At 43.5% G+C, this 23955-nt stretch overlaps 1 protein-coding gene across 5 annotated transcripts; it reads right to left on the reverse strand.

Annotated features, from left to right (window-relative positions):
- On the reverse strand, nucleotides 1-18484 carry LOC112136806 (voltage-dependent L-type calcium channel subunit beta-4). Of its 5 annotated transcripts, none has more exons than XM_024258718.2 (14): nucleotides 18237-18484; nucleotides 17086-17169; nucleotides 9685-9855; nucleotides 9105-9227; nucleotides 8901-9028; nucleotides 7841-7917; nucleotides 7482-7501; nucleotides 4954-5034; nucleotides 3538-3596; nucleotides 3258-3367; nucleotides 3025-3176; nucleotides 2259-2354; nucleotides 1256-1441; nucleotides 1-1098 (listed from the first exon to the last, which is right to left on the reverse strand). In XM_024258718.2, the coding sequence occupies exons 1-14, from the start codon at nucleotides 18297-18299 to the stop codon at nucleotides 838-840; spliced, it is 1611 nt and encodes a 536-aa protein (XP_024114486.1). In that variant the 5' UTR covers nucleotides 18300-18484; the 3' UTR covers nucleotides 1-837. The 5 variants fall into 5 exon arrangements, with proteins under 5 accessions (XP_024114486.1, XP_024114484.1, XP_024114487.1 ...); XM_024258716.2 differs by having other exon boundaries at nucleotides 1-1101; XM_024258719.2 differs by lacking the exon at nucleotides 7841-7917 and having other exon boundaries at nucleotides 1-1101; nucleotides 7482-7500; nucleotides 18237-18483.
- Between the last annotated feature and the right edge of the window lie 5471 nt (nucleotides 18485-23955).

The following is a 23955-nucleotide window of genomic DNA, read 5'->3' on the forward strand; positions in this document are numbered from 1 at the left end:
TTTGGGATTCATGTTTTTATTTTGCTCTTCTTTAATGGGGGGAGGGGTCGATTTTATCAACATCACGTTGGAAAAAGGGAGGGGGGTATTTTACGTTTGATAGAGCATGCTCTGCAGTCCGGACAACATGCCAGCGAAACCGAACAGGACTCGGTGGACGTGCCGCTCCTGAAAAGCTCCGAGAGCCTCCCAGAGTTCTGGTCGTAAGTGGAAGGAGTCTTTGTGGGCCTGAAGCTCCAAAACCAACGAAAACTGCGGAAAGTTCTGGAAATGCATTAGATGTTTGCTGCTGTCAGAGAAACTCGGTGCTCCTTTCCACCTCAGAACCGAGCAGAACCGGGCCTCCTCACTGAGATGAGATGCTAAAGCTATGCTACAGAAAAGCTGGCTTTCCTCCTCCTGGTTCTCCAGCAGCAAAACGGTTTGGGAATGTGAAGCACCAGAATCAAAGCTACCTGAACGGCAGAACCGCTCCGCCGAGCCACCAGGACCACCGGACCTCGCCCAACAGCGGTCCTGAAGGTACAAAAGGTCATCTGGGTGGATGCAGAGGTCGATCATCTATCAGCATGCAATAAGCTAAATGTTGAGGATTTATACAAGGCCTGTGGGGGCAGTCCTTGGGTCTGCCGCCATGCTCCAGGCGTACCGCCGCCGTCTGAGGGGTTCTGAGTGGCGTGGTAACTGGATCTTTAGGTTGTCGGCATTCGGACGCTTCTTTTAAACATCTTGACTCATCTGGGCAGCCTGAAGGTTCTTTAAAAAAGTAGAGTGGGGGATCCTCCTGGTACTATTGCACGTGGACTCCGGGTCACCTCGGCGCCAGCAGAGGCGGGCTCAGAGCCGATGCCGGGAGTCGTGGCTGTAGCCGCCCGGGGAGCTGCGGTTGCGGTGCGGCTTGTATGCGTCCTGGTACGGGTCCTGGTAGTCCTGGTAGGGGTCCTGCTGTTCCCGGCTGTGCTGCGAGCCGGATGACATGCGGTTGCGGCCCTTGTGCGCCCGCTCGTTGTGGTAGTTCTCATCCGCCGCCATCAGGTTCCGGCGCTCGTTGGGGGTGGAGTGGTCTCCGGTGTGGTTGCTCTGCCGCAGCTTCTGGCTCTGCTGATCATAGACAGGATCTGGTCTGAGTCAACTGACAAAAACAGATTCCAACTAGACACCGCAGCACTGAGGGGCGGGGCTTCCTTCAGCTGAAGAAGCTCTTACCTTCACGAGGAACCGATCTAAACTATGAAAGCAGAGCTGCTGCCAGTACCTGCAGACCGGAGATGCTGGTGGAGTACGGGGTCAGAGCCGTGGAGCCCAGGTTGCGTCCCAGAAGGGGATTTAGGGGCGTGGCCAAGGAGGTGTGGGTGGCCTTCCAGTACGCCTCTAGATATTCCGCTAGATGTTCACAGGCATCCTCCAGCTGGTTCTCATCCAGGATGACGTCGAACATTTCCTGATGACAGACAGACAACGTGGATGCTTTGTGGCTGACAGATGGAGGCTAGGGCTGCCGCCATGAGTCGACTAATCGATAACTAATCGACTATTGTAACAGTCGACTAATCAACGACTAATAAGCGACTAATCGGCTATTATAATAGTCGGCCAATTGGCGACTAATCGGCTATTACAATAGTCGACTAATCGATGACTAATCGATGACCAATTGGCAACTAATCAACGACTAATCGGCAACTAATCGGCTATTACAATAGTCGACTAATCGACGACTAGTCGACTATTTTATGCTTTAAGCTAGCTTTTTGTACTATTTTAGCATTTATTAAGGTTTTTTAGGCTATTTTGAAGTTTAGCTAATATTCCAGCTGCATGCTAGCTGTTTCGGGTAACGCTGGCATTTTTCTGTGTTTAGGCTAATTTGGGATTTAACTAATATTTCAGCTTCAGTGTTTTTAGCAATTAGCTTCAGTGATGTCAACTATTAGATTCAGCGTTTTTAACATCCAAATTTCAGCATCTTCAGCACTAGCAACTTCAGCTGCCAAATTCAGCTTACAGAATTCTCACTAGCATTATCACAGGTAATGCTATATATCAAGTTAGTTTAAAGCTAATGATGGTTAAGATGTGTGCTTTAGATCCAGTTTGTGAATGACCCGATTAGAAGACTAATCTGAAAAAAAAAAAATCAGTGACTAGTCGACTTTCAAAATAATAGTTTGTGGCACCAATAATGGAGGCCCTTTCAGATTAAGAGCCTCCCGTCTCAGAGTAGGAGCCAGAGCTTTTTCTGGAGGACAGTCACTCACCGGTGGACACTGAGCCAGTTTGTCTGCTGCCACCAGCTGGACGTTCAGGTGTTTGCTTTGAGACTTCCCTCTGGATTTGACCAACCGCTGTAGAACCTGCATGACGGAAGATTCAATGTTCAGGTTCTGGTGGAATAATCTTTTCTAGTTCCAGTTATCAGGAACTTCTCTAAGAATCCAAAGATTTTCTTCAGTTAATACATGCAAAGTGGGATCTCCAAAAAGTGTCAGACTCTCACGGCTTTCATATTTGGTTATAAAAATCATGATTTTTATCTTATTTCTGTTTATCTCTGGAAGAACTTTACAGGAATCTTTCACCAGGTAATCTGTGCTCAAGTGCAGCCTATTCTGGGGGTTTAAGTTGTGTTTTATTGCATAGTTTAGCCAGGACTTATTTATTTGTTGTTTTCCCACCAACAACCGGTTGCCCTTTAGTGGTTGTTTCCCACTAACAAACACAAGGGGGCGCTGCAGGTGTGTGCATCAGTATTTTCTACTGACAGAAGAAGAAGTGCCATCCAAAACAAATGTGGAGAATGTGATTGTTCTCCCGACCTTTAGGATATTTTTCTTAGTTTTACCATTATCATTGTTGTTTTTATTTTTCCATCTTTGGACTAATGCGGGACATCAAGTCATCAAACTGATTATCTGTCTATGATGACTGCTTTTCAACTGCATTGGTGGAGGTCTGGATTTTGGGGCAAATGGAGTCCAGGTAAACTCCTCCCTTTAGCAGTTCAGTGCTGGTGTGAACGCCCACCTTTGGCGAGGAGACTTTGACGTGGACAATGATGGGGGCCAAGGAGGTCTTGAGCAGCTGGGCAGGGTGGTTGATGGTGTCGGCATCCAGGACGACCAGCTGCAGCGAGCGCGCCAGCTCGAAGATCCTCTCGATCTCGCTCTGAACCTCGGCTGCAGAGCAGATTACAATCTGTCATTTTCACAGACAAACCGGAGTTCTGAGAAGGTAGCAAGCAGGATGGGCCTTCGGACCTAAGCTGGAGCGGGTGTTGGACCTTTCGATGATAGCCCGCTTACTGGGGTTGTTGAGGACAGACCTTTTGGCCAAAGAGATGTCGGCTGTGACCCGCGTGATGGTTATCCTGGAGGAGAACGAGGCTGTGAAAACTCTGCATCAAATCATACACTTTCTTTCATGACTTTAACATTCTGTAACTTTTCAACCGGTGACATAATCATTGTAATTCCAGCAGATTGTGAAGGAGAAAAGCAGCTCTGCTGGGATTACATTGATCGTGTCTCTGCTTCTTACCTGCCATCAAATCTGTGCTTGAGGAAGTCGAACAGAGCTTTCTGCATCATGTCTGTGACCTGCAGAGAGAACCTCCAGTTCAAACATCACAGACCATTCTGTTCCGAATATTTACCCCACAGCTTTTATTAAAGTTTTATTATTTCAACTGTGAATTGATAAATTTTACACAACTTACATAATTTAACGTACCATATTTTCCGGTGTATAAGTCGCTGTTTTTTACATAGTTTAGCCAGAGGTGCGACCTATACTCAGGAGCAACTTATTTTTGTTTTTTTTTTACATAAATACTAGGTCTGGGTTAATAAAAATTGATTAATCGATTTTAATAAATTTAAGCATAATAGATCAATAATCATTTCATAAAAATCTAAATCAATTTAGCACATAACACTAAAGTCCACTAGCTTGATGCTAACGTTTAATGGCATTTCCCACAGGACAGCTAATGCTAGTACTTGGTCATACATTACTGACTAAATGAACATCTTTGTAAACTCACAGACATTAATTTTCTAAAATTATTTTAAGGAAATATTTGTAAAGTAACCATCAAAAAATGTGTTTGTTTTCTCATACTGTCTTCTTCTTCTGGAATAAGGTGTACTGCTATAGAGCCGTAGTGGCCAAACTGAAACGCCCTCCAGGAGAAGCAGAACAATGATTACGAAGTTAATGATCTGAACATTTTTATTAGAACTTCTCCTTTTGAGAAACCATGTAACACTGTCTGCCAGGGGTGACAAACTCAATTGTACAGGGGGCCAAAATGAAAAAAACACACCTTAGGTTGCGGGCTGAACAGGGTAAACATTTATTGAACATTCTAAAACTACATTGACTATGACTTCGTGCTGTAAGCTATTAACAATCTCATTATTTCACTAAAACATTTTACAGTTTGTGAACTGTATCAGATTGATATAAATATATTAAAATCATATAGTATATTATTAATGTATTTCTAAACAAATTGGATAAATGTGTAGTCTAAAACTGAATTGATGAATCAAAAGAATCTAAAAAAATAAAATCAGAATTGAATCGAAACTGATTGCCCTCTAGCGGTTGCTTCCACTAACAACCGCTAGAGGGCGCTGTATTTTTTCTGACAGTGCCAGAAGAAGAAGTGTCGTCCAAAACAAACATGGAGGACAATCTGAGAATTTTCTCATTTTTATCGAAGCATTAATATTCTTGTTTCTATTTTTTTGCCCCGGCAAATATAAAAGTGCTACTTATTCATGGGTTTCTTCTACTTGATTAGATGTTTTTTGCTCCTGAGACTTAGAGTCCAGAAAATATGGTACATAAGGATTCTAACAGCAACATATTTGCTCCTAAAGCAGTTTAAACAGAATTTACAGCAAACTGAAAAGTTTTCCTCAAAAATCCAGATAAAGAAGTCCTCACTTCGTAACCCTTGAGCGACGGTCCCACCAGCACCACGGGCCTCATGGAGGGAACCACATCGTACGGGGGGACGTGCTCCGTCTGACAACACAGAACAGCTGACTTCAGCAGACAGCAGGGACTGCAGCTGAAGAGAACATGATCACAGACAGGGGAGGAATGAGACAAACGCTTGTCAATGGATGGTTTTCACGGGACGTCGCAGTCTGTGGAGCGCCCCCCGGAGGACAGACCTGATTCTGGAAACAGCGTTCATGTCTAACAGCTAGCTTTAGCGGTAACAGACCAGATCAGAAACAAACATGGCTGCTCTTCAGAACGTTCATGTTCTGGATGGTGTGAGGGGAGAACGTCTCTACCAGCTGAATGAAAACATCCCTGCAGTCCAGCTGGGCGAAGGAACTACAATTATTTATTCTGCAGGAGCTGGAAAGAATCAGCAAACCTCAAAGTTGCTTTGTGTTTTAGTTTTTTTCCCTTTTAGGAGCGGATTAAAAACCAGCTGTTCAATCTCATGTCAGCGTATCAGCTCTCCACAGATACTTGCCATTCTCCATATGCTTTCTATAGGTTTGACTTATTATAAATGGACGTCTGCATTTGACCTTCTCTCTGTGTCACTGTGTTTGACCTTTTGTATGCATGTCTGTGTTTGACCCTCTATAGGTGAACCTGCATCTGACCATTGTCTGCCTGTAATTCCCCCCTACTCACTATATAGTGCGTTCACCATTTCCTACTTCCGTCCGAAGCTACTAATCTTAAAATCCAGTGCACTAGAAATTTCCCAGAAGTCTTTGAGACAAACTAGGGTGCATCAATGCTCTATAGACCACAATGCATTGCATTCGAACAATTTCGGACAAAAAAACTTTTTTTTTTAAATGCAATATTTTAACAAACCATCCAGACTTTCACTATCAGAACACAGTGGAGTCAAATAAACGTCGTGAAATGTTTGTTTTTATTCCATTTTTACTTTGTGAAATCGGTGACGTCATACTTAGAAAAACAAGAGAAAAGTAGTGAGCATCGTGTCTAAATTACCTTTAAAAATCAGGGAACTATATAGTCCCGCAGTACATCGTTCTTTAGTGCTTAGGAGTTATGGGGGAATTCAGACACAACCTCATAATCATAATCATAATTTGAGACTCTACTGTATATGCACGTCTAATTTTTACTGTGTGTACACCTGAAGTTCGTGCTTCATTTTGGAGCCTGCATTTACCCTCTGCATGCATGCGTCCATTTTATCCCCTATACATGCCCCTGTATTTGACACACTATGCGCATTTGCGTTTAGCGTATGCGCACGTGGATTTGACCCTAAGTAGGTGTTCCTGCGCTCATGACTCTCCGTATGCGACAGGTTGACTCTCTGTATGCCTGCCTGCATTCCTGATCTTTGGTATGCGTGTTTGACCCTCCGTATGCATGTTTGACCCTCCGTATGTGTGTTTGACCCTCCGTATGTGTGTTTGACCCTCCGTATGTGTGTTTGACCCTCCGTATGCGTGTTTGACCCTTCGTATGTGTGTTTGACCCTCCGTATGCATGCATGTTTGACCCTCCGTATGCGTGTTTGACCCTTCGTATGTGTGTTTGACCCTCTGTATGCGTGTTTGACCCTCTGTATGTGTATTTGACCCTCCGTTTACGTGTTTGACCCTCCATACGCATGCGTGTTTGACCCTCCATATGCATGCGTGTTTGACCCTCCGTATGCGTGTTTGACTCTCCGTATGTGTGTTTGACCCTCCGTATGTGTGTTTGACCCTCCGTTTACGTGTTTGACCCTCCGTATGTGTGTTTGACCCTCCGTATGTGTGTTTGACCCTCCGTTTACGTGTTTGACCCTCCATATGCATGCGTGTTTGACCCTCCATATGCATGCGTGTTTGACCCTCCATACGCATGCGTGTTTGACCCTCCATATGCATGCATGTTTGACCCTTCGTATGTGTGTTTGACCCTCCGTATGTGTGTTTGACCCTCCGTATGTGTGTTTGACCCTCCGTTTACGTGTTTGACCCTCCATACGCATGCGTGTTTGACCCTCCGTATGCGTGTTTGATGCTCACTATGCATGCTTGCGTTCCTGATTCTCTATATGCATGTGGGTGACTCTCAGTTTGCGTGTGGGTGACTCTCCGTTTGCGTGCCTGCCCTTGTAACCCTCTGTATATTTACTGGACCTTCTGGTCACATGTTCTGAAACTGCTGGTAAGTCTTTCGGTTGAAGTTCTCATCTGCTGCACAGACACACGATGGGAACCGTCACTTTAGAGAGAAGGAACCCAAACTCGTGAAGGGCCGAAGCCGGAGAAGGACTAAAGTGATCATCTGAACATCAGAAGCTGCTTCATGACAGCGAGGCACTGCGGCGCACAGATGGATGATGGGTAAGCATATGCTTCAGCAGGACTGAAGTATAACTTCCTGCCAGCGCTGCCAGTTCCCGTCGCTTCATGGCGGCGCCAACAGGACTGGAGTGGATAGGAGAGGGGTGGGATTCACCAACTTACCACTTTCTGTTTCTGCTTTCCTGTGGGGGGGAGAGAAGACAAGCCGTCAGTGGGGCAGAAATGCCAGCTCTGAGTCACAACAAAGGAAACCTATCCAGCTCTATGTGGAACAGCGGTTTCTGTGGTCCTAAGGTCATATTCACAAAGCCACGCCGCTGAGTTCACTGTGGTGAGCCCCAGTCTCTGAGCGCCTGCAGTCCTCAACTGGAGGAAGAGGAGGATGATGGGAAAATGTACCAACAACTCTATGCAGTGACCTTAAGCTCTACGTGCAGACATGGGCAGCTCTAATCTGTCTGTGTTCATCTAGCAGGTTTGGCTCTCAGCTGACCAACCCCCCCCCTAGCAGATATCCTCACCTGTAGAGGATATGAGCGGCCGGATTGAGGCAGAGACCTCATCCTCTACACTGGAAGAGGAGTTCCCTCCAGACTTACTGGAAAGACAAGAAGGGATAAAGAGACAGGAATGTGACGGCATTAATGCGGAAAAGCTCCGGAAAGCCTCCAAAAACACAACGTTCAGGAACTACACTTCCCACAATGCACTTAGGACTAACACAGCTTTTATTTGTATCGTGGGTCACTAAAAGCTTTAAAGAAATACATTTTTGTGAATCAAATTATTTTGAATTTTATTTTATTTTTTATTTCTGTTAACTAAATATCAAGTTAACTCTTCATCTAAAAATATCTTTTTTTTTCACTTTTAAGCAGCTTAGATCAGGGGTGTCAAACATACCAGATGGTTTAATCCGGCCCAGTCATGAAGAAGAAAACATAATGCTGTGAAGGAAAATGTGGCGAGTTCTGGTTCTTTAAATGAGTGACTGCAATGCACAATTCCACCACTAGAGGGGGGGGTGGGGGTAACAAGAAAAGAGAAATAAACATAATAAACAATGTAATAATAAATGATTAGGCTACTGAGTTTGTTTCCAACTGAAACTAACAGAATAAATAAAATATAACGAGTTGACCAGAGCTTATTTGCTGTGATGTTCCTGGTCCGCCCGCTTGAGTTCAGACGGGCTGAATGTGCCCCCTGAACCAAAAACAGTTTGACACCCCTGATTTAGATCATTTCTGAAGACAAAGGATGGCACATGATCCACACTAATCCTCTTTGCTCTTCAGTTCAGATCTGATCAGATCTGGACCACAGAACATTCAGGGCACATTAAGCACATGTACGTGTGCATGTGGACTAACCACCTCGGTGCCGCCGTTCAGTCCTCATATAATGGATCACTTTGAACCCTCTCAGACTCTCCTCCCCCTGCCATCGTCATAGCAACATGAAAACTGATTTTCTGAAAGTAGGATGACTTGTCGTGATGTCACACATTTCCAGCCCCGCCTCTTTTCACGTATTCTGACGGGTTTCCTCGTGGACAGAGCGGAGGTTCAGGTCACTCACCCTTGGACTCGTCCTCTCTTCTGCTCCTGCTGGAGGCGGATGTTCTCCAGCTTCAGGGGGCTGGGGATGAAGCCGATCTCGCAGCCCTCCTTCACCAGCCGGCCGATCCACCAGTCGTTGTTGAACTTCTGAGCGGCAGAAAGCACAAGCAGTCGATGCAGGCGGACCGTCCTCCCTCACGAATGCAGCAGGAGCGCCGCTTACCTCTTTGATGTGCAGGAAGTCCTTGGCGTCAAAAGAGATGGCGGTGGCCGGAACCGGGACGTCCTCATCCAAGGCGCCGCAGTAACTAACGTTGGTGCGGACGGCGAACGCCACAGGTTTACTCTGCAGAAAACCATCACGAAGAATGAGTCAGCAGGTTTCCAGCAGCTCAGGCATGACCGTGCAGTTCTCTTTCTAAAGATTTAAACAGGAAGAAATGTAATTAATCTCCTTTCAGAATAAAGCGGAAAGCCTTAAACAGCAGCAGGGATAGGCTCCAGCAACCCCATGACCCCGAGAGGGGTTCAGCTGGTTCTGGAGATGATGGACTAAAGCTGGATTTAGAACAGTCTTTTTCATCATAAAATACTTCTTTGTAGAGTAAAAGCCAAAAATGATTAAATTAAAACTAAAATTTAGAGAAATCTTTGGAGCTGAGCAGGTCTGTTCACTCATGCTCGTCAGGATCCCTTGTTGGGTTTTTTCCCTCATAGGCCCCGCCTCCACACTGCTTCCAGGTGACCCTGCTGGTGTTGGAAGCTCTGAAATCTCCTCCTGAAGGGCGTCTGCGGCGGGTCACCTTGGCCCGCTCCAGCTGCACGGCGGCCTGCTGCTCGCGCTCCTGCCGGCTCTGACCCGGCGCCTGGCTCTGGTTTGGGCTCTGGCTCTGCACCTGGGCCTGGACCTCCCGCTCCTCCTCCAGAGAAACATCGGAATCTGATGGTCTGCTAGTGTAAGAATCCGCTGAGCCCTGCAAACACAGCAGCACCTCAGCGTCTGTCCATCCACCCCTCCCACAGCAAACACAAGACTTTCTAAAGAAGACATCATGACAAACTCTCTACTTCCTTCATTTCAAAGAGTTTAAGGTCTGAAGTTTGGAGAAAGTTCTGGCAGGATTGTGTTCTGATCCGGGTCGGCGTCACATCAACTCTTTGAGATTAAAGAAGCAGGATTTTTGTCTGTTCTGCCACTCTGCTTTAACTCATCAGCAAAGTCCGGTTTCTGCTGGATCTGGTGCTGTTTCATCAGAACGATCCGCTCAGAACCATGACTCGACTAAACAGGACCATTAGTTTGAAGCAGACCGGCCGCGTCAGTCATCACAGCTAAGCACTTTTTCTTTAAGCGCAAGCAGAAAGAAAGCACAACTTCAGCACCCAGCCCGGCTGGCCCGGCTGGCCCAACTGGACCAGCTGGACCGGCTGGACCGGCAGTAGAGCATCCTGGTTAAAAACCGTTCTCATTCTGAGAGCAAGAATCACAATCAGGTTCTCCTGATCCTTTCATTCCACCTTAAGAGACTCTTCCATCTCTGCTCATAAGCAGAGTTCTCCCTGATCCTGGAATCACGTGTCGCTTCCCAGATTCCAGCGTTCCTCTGAAAGTGCTGGAGCTCCAGCATGTGACTAATCATCATCATCAGAATCCGCTTCATGACATCACGCCGCGTCCCGGCCGGGACGGGAAGGTCGCTCCTTACGTTTCTCTGTCCTCCTCTGGGAATCAGGAACTGCTTCATCTCGGGGAGGGGGGGGGTCCCTCTGCCTCCGGGGGGGTTCTGCTGTGGTTCTGTCAGCGTCAGACTCCAAACGTGACACTAACGTAGAGCAGCATCATTCAGAACAGATCACCCCCCCACACACACACCCAACCCCTCCAGCTCAGGATCACGCTGCACCCATCACAGGCCTGTGTGTGTGTGTGCGCGTGCACGTGAGCACATCGAGCACTCACCGCCTCTGAGTCTTCAAATCCATGCAGGTACAAATTGTCATACATGGAGGTGTGATGTTCCAGCAGCGCCTCTAGAAGAACCAGGAGAAAAAGGAGGCGGAGGAAGACGGGATGGATGTAGAGATGACGACAATCCGTTCTCCACAGCGGAGGGGAGCGATTCAGAAAACAGCCCCCCCTTCCATGGACGGGGGCTGCGGCGGCGGGTGAGCGGGCGGAGGCGGCTTCACGTCCGAGGATGGAGACGTTCTCCCTGCAGGAAGGCCCAGCGCTTCATCTCCACCAGGAACAAAAACCCGCACGGCAGCACATCCTGCCTCTGTATCCAGGCCCGATGACACGCGCACGCTGCCGCCTGCTGATTGGCTGGCCGGGATGATGCTTTCTCTCAGTGCAGTGAGGCAGAAGCAGGGAGGGAGGAGGGGTGGAGGTGTAACGGGGAGCAGCGTCCCTTCATCTTCTGCCTCACCTTTCAGTCCGTCCGATTCAGGGGCAGGAACCCCCGGAACACCCCCCCAGTCTGCCCCATTTCTCGCTCAGATGAAGATAGTTTGATCCCCCACCTACAAAAAACACCCCCCACTTCAGTGGCTTTAGATTTCAGCCCCCCCACCACCCCCACCCTTAGGGTTTGTGATGAGTCTTGACATCATCAGGTTTGGGTGTCGTGGGCGGTCCTGGGGTGTAGCGTGCGTCCCTGTGAAGACGCCACTGCTCATTTCCAGGTTCTTTTGACGTCAGCTTGAGCCCCCCCCCCCCACCATTTTAGGATTATCAGGCTTGCCCCCCAGCAAACACACACATGTGGATGCTGTGTTACAAATATAAATGAGTTTTCTTCAGGAGGGAATCGGGGGTGGGTGGGGGAGTAGCAGCATGTGACGCTGCGGTTTGCAGCGTGGTGTCGGCGGCCCGTTCCACTGCTGGCGTGACCCCAAATAGAGGGGGTCCAGCATCCAAAGTTTGGAGCAAAAACCAGGAGGTAGCAGATGTTGCAGTTCCTCTGACGACCACTAGAGGCTGGTTTCTCTCTGAGCTGAGGCTGTTTTACTCCAGCTTACAGATGGCTTTCCTCTGCCGCTGCAGCTGCTGCGGCGCCACCTGAAGCCATGTTGCCATGACAACAGGCCGCACGACAAATCAAATAGTCAGCTTTGAGTGAAAAAGCAACTGAAACTGAGAAAATAAGAAGAAGAAAATACTAAAAATGTGTGGGACATTTATTTATTCTGTAAGGGATATAACTGGGAGAATCCTAACAAAGTGTGCTTTGTCAGAAATGAAGGAAGACGGAGATGGGATTCATTTTCATTAATAAATATGAATGCGTTACATTTTTTTGATTAATCGCATGTGTTAACTCGTTTAATGTTGACAGCTCTGAACAAAATCAATTGAAACCCTTTCTTTCTCACAAAAACGGTTCAAACACAATGCATTGTGGTCTATATTTGCGAACCAAGGCACTGGAGTTTGGAATTGTAGATAAAAAGTGTTGAACACACTATGCAGTGCACTAAGGAGTGAAGGAATTTGTGTGGGAAGGGGCTTATTGGATCTATGATGTCATCAAAATAGACACGCCCCCAATAAAGCAGAAATTTAAGTTATTTTTTAGATCAAACACAAGAAACAGCTGAGTTAAAATCTGCTCCTGTCAAACATAGAGGCGTAATGAGTAGAGGTGAGCTGATTGTTCAATTTGATGAATGTTTGTAAAAGTGTAAAACAAACTATTAGATTAAATGCAGAAAACAGCAGGAACAGGAAGCTGCATGATACGTCAAACTAAAAGCCAAGAATCTGGAAATGCTTCTGTTCTTGCAAACACGACAGTGCTAAAGCCCTGGACAGTTGGGTTAGACGAGGATTATCAGAACTTCTACATAACTCTAAAAGAGTGGGACCAATCTTCACCCCTTTGCAAAGAATTCATGACATTTCCTCAACCTGTGCTGGAATTTAGTAACTTCGTGTTTACTGAACGTATCTGAAAAAGTGAGAGAAAATCCTGAAAAGAGCATAAAGAAGATGGTCATTAATGATGGACTTCTTGAATCATAAGGGTGCTGAACATGAAGGAAGGCTTTGCTTTTTAGATGGACTTGAAGCATGGAATCATGGGCAATGGCTCTTTTCTGGAGGATTTTTAAACAAAAATGTTAACGCAGACTTATTATTTGGCTTTTAAGGTCAAACTTTAAACACAAACATCATTTCTGCTCAGCAGCTGCAGATCAATCACTAATATGTTCCTCAGAGTTCCTGATTAAAAATAAAAGTTCATTTAAATGATACATTCAGGTTCCACCAGTTTTCCCCTGAAATGTTCATTTTTTTCTTTTTTTATATTTTCTGTTAACTTTACAGTATTTTGAAGACTCACATAAAACAGTTTAACCGTGTTAACCGTGTTCTGCTTCCCTGTTCCAACCAAACACAGACGGTTAGCCCAAATCCCAGAGAACTCAGTGCTTTGATTACAAAATACACCTCAAACGCAGAGTAAAAAGTGTACTCATCCATTGAGGATTATATTCATTAATGTATGAATTACTGCTCATTTTCACAGGATTCAGGACCAGATTAGAACTGCAAACCTGCAGACAAATGTCGCCCCCTGCTGGCCGCAGTGACACGTGACTCCCAGCATCTGATTTCATCTTATGGTAATTGTGAGACAATAATCTGATTTTTTCCAATTTAAAATACATATTTTAATCATATAATAATTTATGGTTGTAAAATTAATATTTTATGTAAGTCTATAAGTGTCTAAATCATCCTGACAGCACGTTCAAACCTGATTTTAACATGTTAATGTTTTGTCAGAGTTTATACCTTGTTGTCAGGGCTGCCACGATTAGTCGACTAATCGACTATTAAAATAGTCTCCGACTAATTTAATAGTCGGTTAGTCGTTACTTTATATGAAATGGAGTCAGAGTTTAGTAAAGCTGAACAAAGTTGTGAACGTTCAGCACCAAAAAATACACTTTATTCATATTAGAGTCAGTGAGAGAGTCATTTATCTTAAGTGAAAATAGTTCCTTGTTTCAGATTCTGACCTCATTTAATTGTGTGAATGTTTTGTAACCATTCACACTACAGTGAATTTCCTGCTCCCTTCTGGATGTTTTTTGACACGTAAAAACTCAATCACACTTTCAGTGATTTTAGTAATCTTGGTGTCAAAACATCCATCTTGTTCAGGACATTAGTGCTTGTATTTTTAATATTCATAAACTTCATAGTTTTTAAAACACTGAACAAAATATGCCCATAATAAATGAATGAAAAAGTCTTCAACATTTTAGAAACAAGTCTTTAAATATATTCATGGGCTATGTTTTCATCCTTTATAATAATTTTTAGCTAATATTTTAGCAACATGCTAAAGTTTTTGGCTAATTTGTTACCTACTGAGGTTTTTAGGCTACTTTAGAGTTGAGCTTCTATTTTAGCAACATGTAACATGGTAACAACGTTTTTGGTTAATTTAGTTTACTGAGGAATTTTAGGCTATTTTGGAGTTTAGCTAATATTTAAGCAAAAAGTTCGAATTTTGGGATAATTTGATATCTACTGAGGTTTTTAATGTTAATTTGGAGTTTACCTAATACTTAAGCAACATGCTAACGTTTTTGGCTAATTTGTTACCTACTGAGGTTTTTAGGCTAATTTAGAGCTAATATTTAAGCAACATGTTAAAGTTTTTTTGGCTAATTTGTTACCTGCTGAGGTTTTTATTTTTGCAAAATTGCCAAGTATTAGGAGTTTTTAAGCAATTTTAATACACAGCTTTAAGAAATTTAGTTCAACTTCAGCGCTCTGTCATAGTTCCTTAACAAAATTTCCAGTCTTTTAGAAAAGTTAGCATTTTGCAAATAGCCTTTGCATTTTAAATCCCTACATCAAATACAGTAAATACCGTCGCCATTTTTCAGCTAAAAGCAGTCACACTAGCTTTATTGGAGGCAATGCAACTTTTCTAGTTTAATCTTGTTTTAATACTAGAAACTAAAAGTTTAATAAACTATAGTCTTCATTGTCCTTATTTTTAGTTAATTTAAAGCTAATAAAGAATGATGTGTGCTTAAATCCACTTTGCACATGACCTGATTAGTCGACTAATCAGAACAATAATTGAGATTAGTCGACTATTAAAATCATCTTTTGTGGCAGCACTACTTGTAATCTCAACTATCAAACCACATACAGCAGCTGCTTAAAAACTTGTGCTTTTAAAGGTACAGAACCTAAAATACTTTAGAAATCTTCTTCTGATATCAAGAAAGCCTATATTTAACAGTGATTGGTTTATTTTACCATGTAGACCAGGGGTCACCAACACGTCGCCCGCGAGCACCTCATCAGTCGCCCGCAGGTCTCTTCTAAAAGCACAACTCACTTGTGAGCTGCTCGAAAATTTTATTGTGATGCAAATTTTTTAAATAAAAAAAAAAAAAATACTGCATTTTTCAAAAAAAAAAAAAAGTTTTTGCGCGTAGAGGAGCTGGTTTGAAATGGATGGACATTTTTCACAGAACTGTAATGGAAATTGACTTCTTTCGTATTAAATGCGCTTCTGAAGTGTCTGTCTGAGTACAGCACAGCGGACGCCATGAGAGATCCCACAGCATCACAGCTGATCGTGCATCTCCTCTGTAAAATCAATAACCAAGATTTCCTCATCGCTTCACCTGTAGCCGACCTTCTGCAGCTGGCAGCCTGAATACTTGTTCTGGACATCCTTTTACATACCACTGAACAGACTTCTCACTTGCATCTGAGACTGTCAATGGACTCGCTGCACGAACCAGCGCGGCATACGTGCACCACACTACTGTGACGTTACTCAAATGGTCCTTTTTAGTAAATAAAAAAAAAAAAAAACACACACACACATCGGCGTGTTTTTAATGACTTATGGTGTGAGTTGGTTTGTGTTTTATCGCATTATTATGAAACCGGGGCTGCACGGTGGCGCAAGTGGTTAGCGCCCTCGTCTCACAGCGAGAAGGCCCCGGTTCGAATCCAGGCTGGGACCTTTCTGTGTGGAGTTTGCATGTTCTCCCCGTGCATGCGTGGGTTTTCACCGGGGACTCCGGCTTCCTCCCACCGTCCAAAAACATGCTTCATAGGTTAATTGGTGACTCTAAATTGCCCCTAGGTGTGAAAGTGAGAGTGAATGGGTGTGTGATTGAGGCCCTGCGACAGACTGGCGACCTGTCCAGGGTGTACCCCGCCTTCGCCCTTCAGTAGCCGGGTTAGGCTCCGGCACCCCCGCGACCCCGAAAGGGACAAAGCGGTCAAGAAGATGGATGGATGGATGGATTATGAAACCGTATCATTGGGACACTGTGTTTTTTCTAAATTCCTAGAATTTGGTTAAAGTTTCATGTGTAATGAAACCGAACCCAGAGCTGCTGAGTGTTTCTGCATGGTGCGTTCACTGAGCCCCGGATATCTGCAGTAAAACAAAGCAGTTTATCAGAGAAAACATAGGACACCGGCACTGATCCGGATATAATCGAGTGATTAAATAGTGTCGACGTTTTCTCTGAAAAACTGATTTGTTTTGCTGCGGATTGTTTAAAAATGACAAAGTTTGTAGCGGACTGAGTTGGGCTGAGTGGCTGTTCGCTTATGTCCAGAGCTCAGTGAACGCATCATGTGCAGATTCTTGTGTGCTGTGGGATATGCCAATCAACCTGTTCGTAGGTTTAAGGACAATAAAGGGACGGGTTCATGAGACTGAATTAAAGCGTTTGAGGAGCGTAGATCCAGTAATAATTGTTATAATTAATTAACAATAATTAATTAACAATTAATTAATAATAGTTAAAATTTTGTTCAAAACATTGCTTTTGGTCATTACCTCAAAATGTGACAAGATCTGTTGAGATTAATAAAGTTCTGAATATTGATATCTGTTTCCTAGCTTGTTGTCATTATTGATAATTATGGTGAGAAATCAGTGTCTTCACATAGAGAAGTATCATTATTATTATTAATAATGAATAACTAAAGGCAAACTAAGCAAATGTATTATTTCAAACTGGTAGCCCTTCGTATGATTTAGTACCCATGAAGTAGCCCGCAGTTCCAAAAAGGTTGGTGACCCCTGATGTAGACTCTTTTAAAGAAACATTAATAAACCCACATTTCACACACCCTGTAAACGTGGGCTTTGGTGTAATGTGAGGATCTCTGCGTTTAGAGCCGGTTCTGCAGCTCGTACCTGTCTGAGGATGAAGCTGGTGGAGGTGGTGCTTCCATCGGACCTCTTCAGGCGGCTCCTCCTGGAGTACGTCCCTCGATTCACCTGAAGTAACAACACACACCTGGACTCTTACTGAACACTCAAGCCTGGGAGGCCCACGGAAGCTACGTGTTAAAGAACCAAACAAGTTGAAACCATCATTTGGACCAACTTTCTCCTCTGTTCTCCTCCATCAAGCCAGATTTAGCAGCGGCGTTCTCCTCCAGGGACGTGCATTAATTATCTGCTGGTGACTCGGCCTATTTCCGCTGAGAGTCTCTGGAGTGAATGACAATGTCACCGTTTAGAAGTCTGAATCTGCCTCCCCCAGTTCAGGAAACGGGGTCGCTAATGTGGGTCACCACGGTTCTTCTGCCCCGGAGCCGAGCAGATGACAGCCAGGGAGGCAGGGAACGAAGTACCCACGACTCCAAAGTTCAAACACCAAACATCTGATCTTCCCTTAAGAAGAACGTCTCCTGACGCCTTGTGATTGGATAACAAACATTAAAACTCGTAAAATTACAGTTTTGCTCGCTTTTACATTTAGTAACATTGATTAATTAACACTTATTGATGCAAAAATGCATCAGATCATGTTGATCACCTGCATTTAGCATCTATACGGAAGCAAAAACATCAGTCATTTTTTTTCATGGCTTTAAATACGTTCGGGCATCAAGGGGTTAAAAAGCATTATAATATTTTTTAAAAACATCCACATATTGATGCTTCTTTGATTGCTCTTTAATTTGGATTAATCTTCATGTTACCTTGAGTCTTGCGTTATTAAAAAAAACAGATTAACTTAGAAACACCAAACCTCTAACTTCATCTGACGTAATATCGGTGTATTAACCATCGGACTTTAAACGTAACAAAAAGTCAAGTTTCTGTTGGAGTCGAGTTGCGGGAAAAACGAGGCGCATTGAACGCAGCTCAGGGAAAAAAAAAACGTTTTTTTAAGGAAAAGAGGGGAAAAAACTTTATTTTCAAACTTGATTCCTCTTTTTGGATCAATAAAGTTTTTTCAAATGAACCTCAAAAATGGTTGAACTCTTCTTTAGCTCAACCGGATCAATCTGGGATCATCTAATGTCCGCGCGCGTCCCTGACATGCCGACCCCCACCTGGAAGATGGGCGCCGGGATGCCCTCCCCGATCTTGTTCCGAATGTAGATGTGGCGGGACATCTCTGCCAGGACATCCGTCCAGACGGCGGGCTGCTCCGCTCCAGCCCAGCGCAGGGGTGGCGGGTTCCGGCCTGCGTGCTCCAGCTTCACTGCGCGCGCGAGGACATGAGCGCTCGCGAGCCCACAGGTGGCAGGTGAGACAGGTGCCGCTGCTTCCCGCCGAGCGGCGACAGACGCGGCCTGTCAAAGGCAGATGATGGACGGAACCATCAGAGGAACGCAGGGGGGAGTTTGATCCACGGCTTTGGTTTCATTTCTGAATAAAAACATTTAGTTTACGTGAAAGGTGAAAAATACCTTTTTAATTTAAAATATGTTTAATCGTCAAAGCCAATCAGGATGGACGGAACCATTACACAGACGAATAGGGAGGTAATAGTTCATTTTTATATTATAAATTCCCTATAAAGTCATATAATTCAAAGTGTGTAGAAAATCAATTGATCGAATACAACATTATAACAGGAGAACATAAATACAAGGAAAATCGGGAGTTTGACCCTGCAACAGTGGCGGAGCTAACACATTTTCTATGGGGTGACAGGAGGGGGGCGACATCTTTGTATGGGGGGGCAAACGTGGAAGGCCATTACAAATGAAAGGATCAAAAACATGTATTTCTATTATTAATGAGACAACAGCAGTTCTTTTACCTGAGCTGTTATTTCTAAAACTTAAAGAAGCTTATATCAATGATTTCTTAACCCCGTGACACTGAATTTATTTCCAATTATGAAAAAAATGTTTGTGTATTCAATAATGTTTAGATAGTAAATAGATCATTTAGGTTTGTTGCTAATCACCAAACTAGCAGCTTCTACAGTACGAACAAAAGAACACCTGTTCCATCTCCAGTATGAAGATATTTTTATTTATCCAGTACATTCACTCTGATGACTGACAGAACTAATAAACCACTACCATGAACCAGAATATATAACTGTCCTTTCAATGCAGAAAGTGTGCATTGTTTCAGACTCTTTGTGAATCAGTAAAGTAGTTGCTGCTTCTGTGTGAGCACATTATGAAAATATTCTGTGTTGATGCTCATTTTCCACCTCTGGTCAGAGTTCCAGCATCTGTGTGGACTTCCTTTGCAGGAATGAGTTTGCCTGGACCTCAGCGGTTCTTCCTTTCATGCTGATGTTCAGCAGACAGGAGGAGCTGCTGGGTTCCACCCTTCAGCACCAGTGCGTTGATGTTCATAATTCTTCTCATCAGTCTTCATCTGCTCCAATCATCTGTCCACTCATTGCTGCTTATTTCATCACCTGTTTTTAAAAAATGAAATACATTTAGAAAAAGCAGCATTTTATTTATTCAATGTATGGGTGAGGTTTGGGGTTTGGGGTTTTTTGGGCTGTTTGTGATTGACACCCTTTTTGTCCCAAATTAGTCAAATAAAGATAGTTTTTTTCTTTTTTAACACAAAAAACAGTTGTATCACATAGAGTATGTGGGGAAAAAAATGACATACAGACCTGTCCTCAGGTGGAGCACTTCGCCACGGTCCACATGCTGCTTTTTGAAGAAAGAAGCTTCGCTTCGTTCATAGAACATTAATGGTCAGAAATCACAATTTATGTCTCCACAATGATACTAAAATGACCATGAAAATCTACTGAAGAGCAAATCCAAAACTTACCTGAGATTGGAACATTCTTGTGAGAGTTTCAGCCAAAAATGACGCTTCAGCGTGACTTGGTCTTTGTAAACAACGGATGGCGGGATGGAGCTCCAGAGTCATCCTACGAGAAACTAAAGCTTGAAAAAGGTTCCTAACCTTCCTGTTGAAAGTTGATGACCAGGAGTGGAGGAACACAGATGACATTTTGGTGCATTTTAAGCAAAAACCATTTTTAGACGAGAACCCAACTTTGTCAGCATCAACTGGTCTTTGTCATCAATGACTCAAGAATTAGGGTTGGCAAGTAGGGGGGGGCAAGGCTCTTTGCTGGGGTGGCAGCTGCCCCCTGTAGCTCCGCCCCTGCCCTGCAACAACAAATGCTCTGCCTGACTTACCAAACATTGTGAAGATAAACATAGACATAATTCATTAAATTATTTAAAAGGATTGATGGACCAACCAATGTCCTGATGGGTAGAATAATATAATTCTTTGAAATGAATATATTAATTCTACTATTAATTAATGAATTCGTGTCAAATGTTACTCATTATAAAGTAACATTCATGTATATGAAAAGCAGTTTACTTAGTTTTTCTGAATGACTTTATATATGACCACATATGACTAAAACATTTAAGTTAATTTGATGGTCACATATGATGAAATCAGGGCCTGGAATTCACTTTCTACTGGGAGTATTTCTACACTTTGGGGGCCGCCCATACTGACCTTACTGACCTTACTGACCTTACTGACCATGCTGCCCAAACTTCAAACCGCTAGTGATTATGGAGCCGACTGTCTCCGTGCCCCGGTGTTGGTGTTAATATTACACAAAATGAGTGGTGATCTGTGTGTGCCCAAATACAATATTTTTAAATATTTATATTTAACATAACAAACCCAAACTGATGCGCATCATTGCAGATGTTCAGTGGTTATACGGAACTTCAATATTTTTTCTAGTGGGTATACTTGTGTGTCACGTAGACTGCGTGACTGAATATATCAAAGAACCAAAGCACTGGAGCGCCGGTGTTAAAGGGTTCAAACTTCACACCCCTTTATTTTTGAGTTGATGGGTCCTAGAACTATTGCAGGTGAGTTTATTGCACTGCTGTGATTGAAGTTCTGAAGAAGCTTGAAAAATTACCCAAACAAGACCAACTGGAGCCTTCAAGAGTCTGATTCTGTGAGGAACTGCCTCCAGAACCAGGTGAGTTCTGCTAGTGTTGTAGATTGTTCCATTTCCTTCCTGAACAACTTCTGTGTTTTATTTAACTCCTTTGAGACGGTGGAACCAGATGGTTTCGGACAACCTGAGGATGTTCAACCCTGAAGGAAGCAGCAGCTTCATCCTTTCAGTGAAGGAGGAGGAGTCAGAAGTGTTGCTTTGAGGTTCCTCCTTGTCACATGTATGGATTCACAACATTTAGATTAAATGTACTCTAAAAAATCTGCTTCCTTCAAAGACGCTTGAAACTCCATAAACTTTACCCTATGAGCTCATTTTACAGCTTCTTAATTCAGAAAACTCTGCTTCATTCGGTTTAAACTTAAAAAAAAATCATTAAACATTAAGAAGAATTACCAACTTTTCCTTTTAGTAACTTCATCACTTATGACTAGGGCTGTCAGATTTGTCGCGTTAAAAACGCATTAATCTGACATGTGCTTGACGCCGACAATTTTTTTGAAGCATTAATCGTGGACTTTCTCATACGTGCCTTTCCATACCGCGCTCGCGGGCGTCCCGCCCTCCAACTCACCGGCTGCTCTCACTAGATCACGGGCGGGTCTCCAACCTCCGAGCTGCGAGCTAAAACCGGCCGGCGCTAGGACCTGGAGAGCTCCTGCACCCTAACCCGGCTCCGGTTCGCGTCCAGTTCCACGTCTGGTGGTACCGGTGTAGGTAGCAGATGTGCTCGGCCTGTCATATCGGCTCGGGGGCCTGCGACTAGTGATGACGTCACACAACTGTAACAAACGAGTTGGCTAATTTGCTGTTTTTCTGTACTGGAACTGATGTTTATAATAAAGTTTATTTTTTAAAAAAGAAAAGAAAGAGTGTTGAGATCTGCTCGGGCTATTATTTATTATTTTGGCATTGACAGCTCCTTCTCTAACGTCTGCTCTCCTCAGTGTTTGTGTAACGGAGCAGAACGTGAGCTGCATATTCTAGCGGGTCTTAATCCGGTCCGTGCGACCAGAAAGAAGCTCAACATTGGCAGGATGTATTTAGAAAAAAATACGTGCGAATAATTATTTTCTTTTTTTTTTTTAATGTGCGACAAACAACAAGCTAGCATGCTACTCGCTAGCACCCACTTTAGCTCAAACTTCATGCTTCCCAGCCTGATTTCTCTCTATTAAAATAACGATCATTATTCTGTGATGATTCCTCTCCATCGGATTATTTCGTTGTCAAGGTTTTTGCGGCTGATTGCAAATATTCCTTCTCCTTTTGTGATTCCTAACGTATATGTTCGGACCTCCTCGGTTCTTTACTCGGGAAGAATCCAGTGCATTGTTATGGCGGAAGTGTCTGTGTAATTCCCCGTGTCACGTGACAGTGGTCTAATGGTCCGGACCAATCACAATCTTATACGTCATCTATGCGCAAGCCCCGAGCCGATCTGACAGGCCGAGCACATCTGCTACCTACACCGGCTCGCGTCTGGCGCCGCGTGCCGAGAGCTGCGGACCCCCGACGTTCTGAACAGCAAGCGCACCGGGGGACGTTTTAAATGTTCTGGAGGTTTAAGTGTGATCCAGCCCCAGCATAGCAGTCTGTCTGCCGGCATATTCATGGCGTGAGCTCCGCTGGACACGTCGCTGCATCGAGCTGCAGCCAGAGAACGCGGCGGCAGTAACAGACTGTCAAACGACAAAAAATGAACATGAAAGTGTTATGGAAATGTTATTTTTGATGTTTTTTATTTTATTTTACTGAACGTTGATTGAAGTTTTGAATTTAAAATGCCCTTCACTTGCACTTGGGCTTTTGTTAGGCATTTTATGTTACAGCCTTTTATTGTTAAGAAAGTTAATCTCAATATAATGTTAGAAAATAAAGAGTATTTCTGATGAAAACTATTAATTTTGTCATTCTTGTTTTCATAATTAATGTAGAACTGCTAAATTCCACGTACCACACATTTTTTTCCTTAAAAAAAGGCCACATGTAAATTTGCGATTAATCGCGAGTTAACTCTGGACAAGATGCGATTAATCGCGATTAAAATTTTTAATCGCCTGACAGATCTACTTATGACCTTTTAGTTGTTTAAAAATATTTTTTATTCTGGAACTTTTTGCAAATTCATCAGTTTTTGGTCTTCATGCGTTTAATTTTAAAAACAGATTCATTAATCTATCGTCCACCTGAAGGTAAAACATTTTTCCACTTTAGCTCAGACTATTTCTCCTTCTGTTTCACCTTTTTTAGCATCAAATCCACTTGAAAATGTTATCAGCTTTTCTGAATTCTGCCTCTAATTCTGTTTTATGAAACCACAACTAAAATATAAAATGACACAAAAAGTTCACGATTTTACTTTAATTTTGACTTGTTAAGTTGCCGAAAATGAACCAAAATGTTTCTGTCCATCAGGAGTTTGGATCAAACCTTCTCTGGTTTCCGTCATGCTGGTTCTTCACTGCAGATGGCAGCATTGCCAAAGCAAAGTCACCGCCGCCACCACAGCCCTGTGGAAACAGAGGCTTCCATAGAGAGACCATTCTGTCCACATGTCCAAACGAAGGAATCTCTCTCAGATGTTTTTGAACATTTCCCATTAAAAGTGAGTTATGATCTAATATTAATAAAGTTTATTCAAATAACACGTTTTGCTTTTATTCTGAATGAACTTTTGAAATGGAGACAAACAGAAACTCACTGTTTTTAAAGTGGGGTTTCTTAAAACTATGGGAACTTGTTAACAGCCCTCATTATGTTTAAAGCCAGAAACAACTTACTCCCATTAGACATACAACAGATGTTCAAGGACAGAGATGGAAGTTACG

This window comes from Oryzias melastigma, linkage group LG2, assembly GCF_002922805.2.
Source record: "Oryzias melastigma strain HK-1 linkage group LG2, ASM292280v2, whole genome shotgun sequence".
Taxonomy (NCBI): Eukaryota; Metazoa; Chordata; class Actinopteri; order Beloniformes; family Adrianichthyidae; genus Oryzias; species Oryzias melastigma.

Bases quoted from the DNA above. Each gene is read 5' to 3' on its own strand.
- LOC112136806 (XM_024258716.2), bottom strand. From the start codon at position 18,299: ATGTCCCGCCACATCTACATTCGGAACAAGATCGGGGAGGGCATCCCG. The intron at 9,856-17,085 runs GTACGAGCTGCA...CTGTGTTTGCAG, and splicing joins CCAGCTTCATCCTCAGACAG to GGCTCAGCGGATTCTTACAC. The intron at 7,918-8,900 runs GTGAGTGACCTG...TTGTCTTTCCAG, and splicing joins AAGAGAGGACGAGTCCAAGG to TAAGTCTGGAGGGAACTCCT.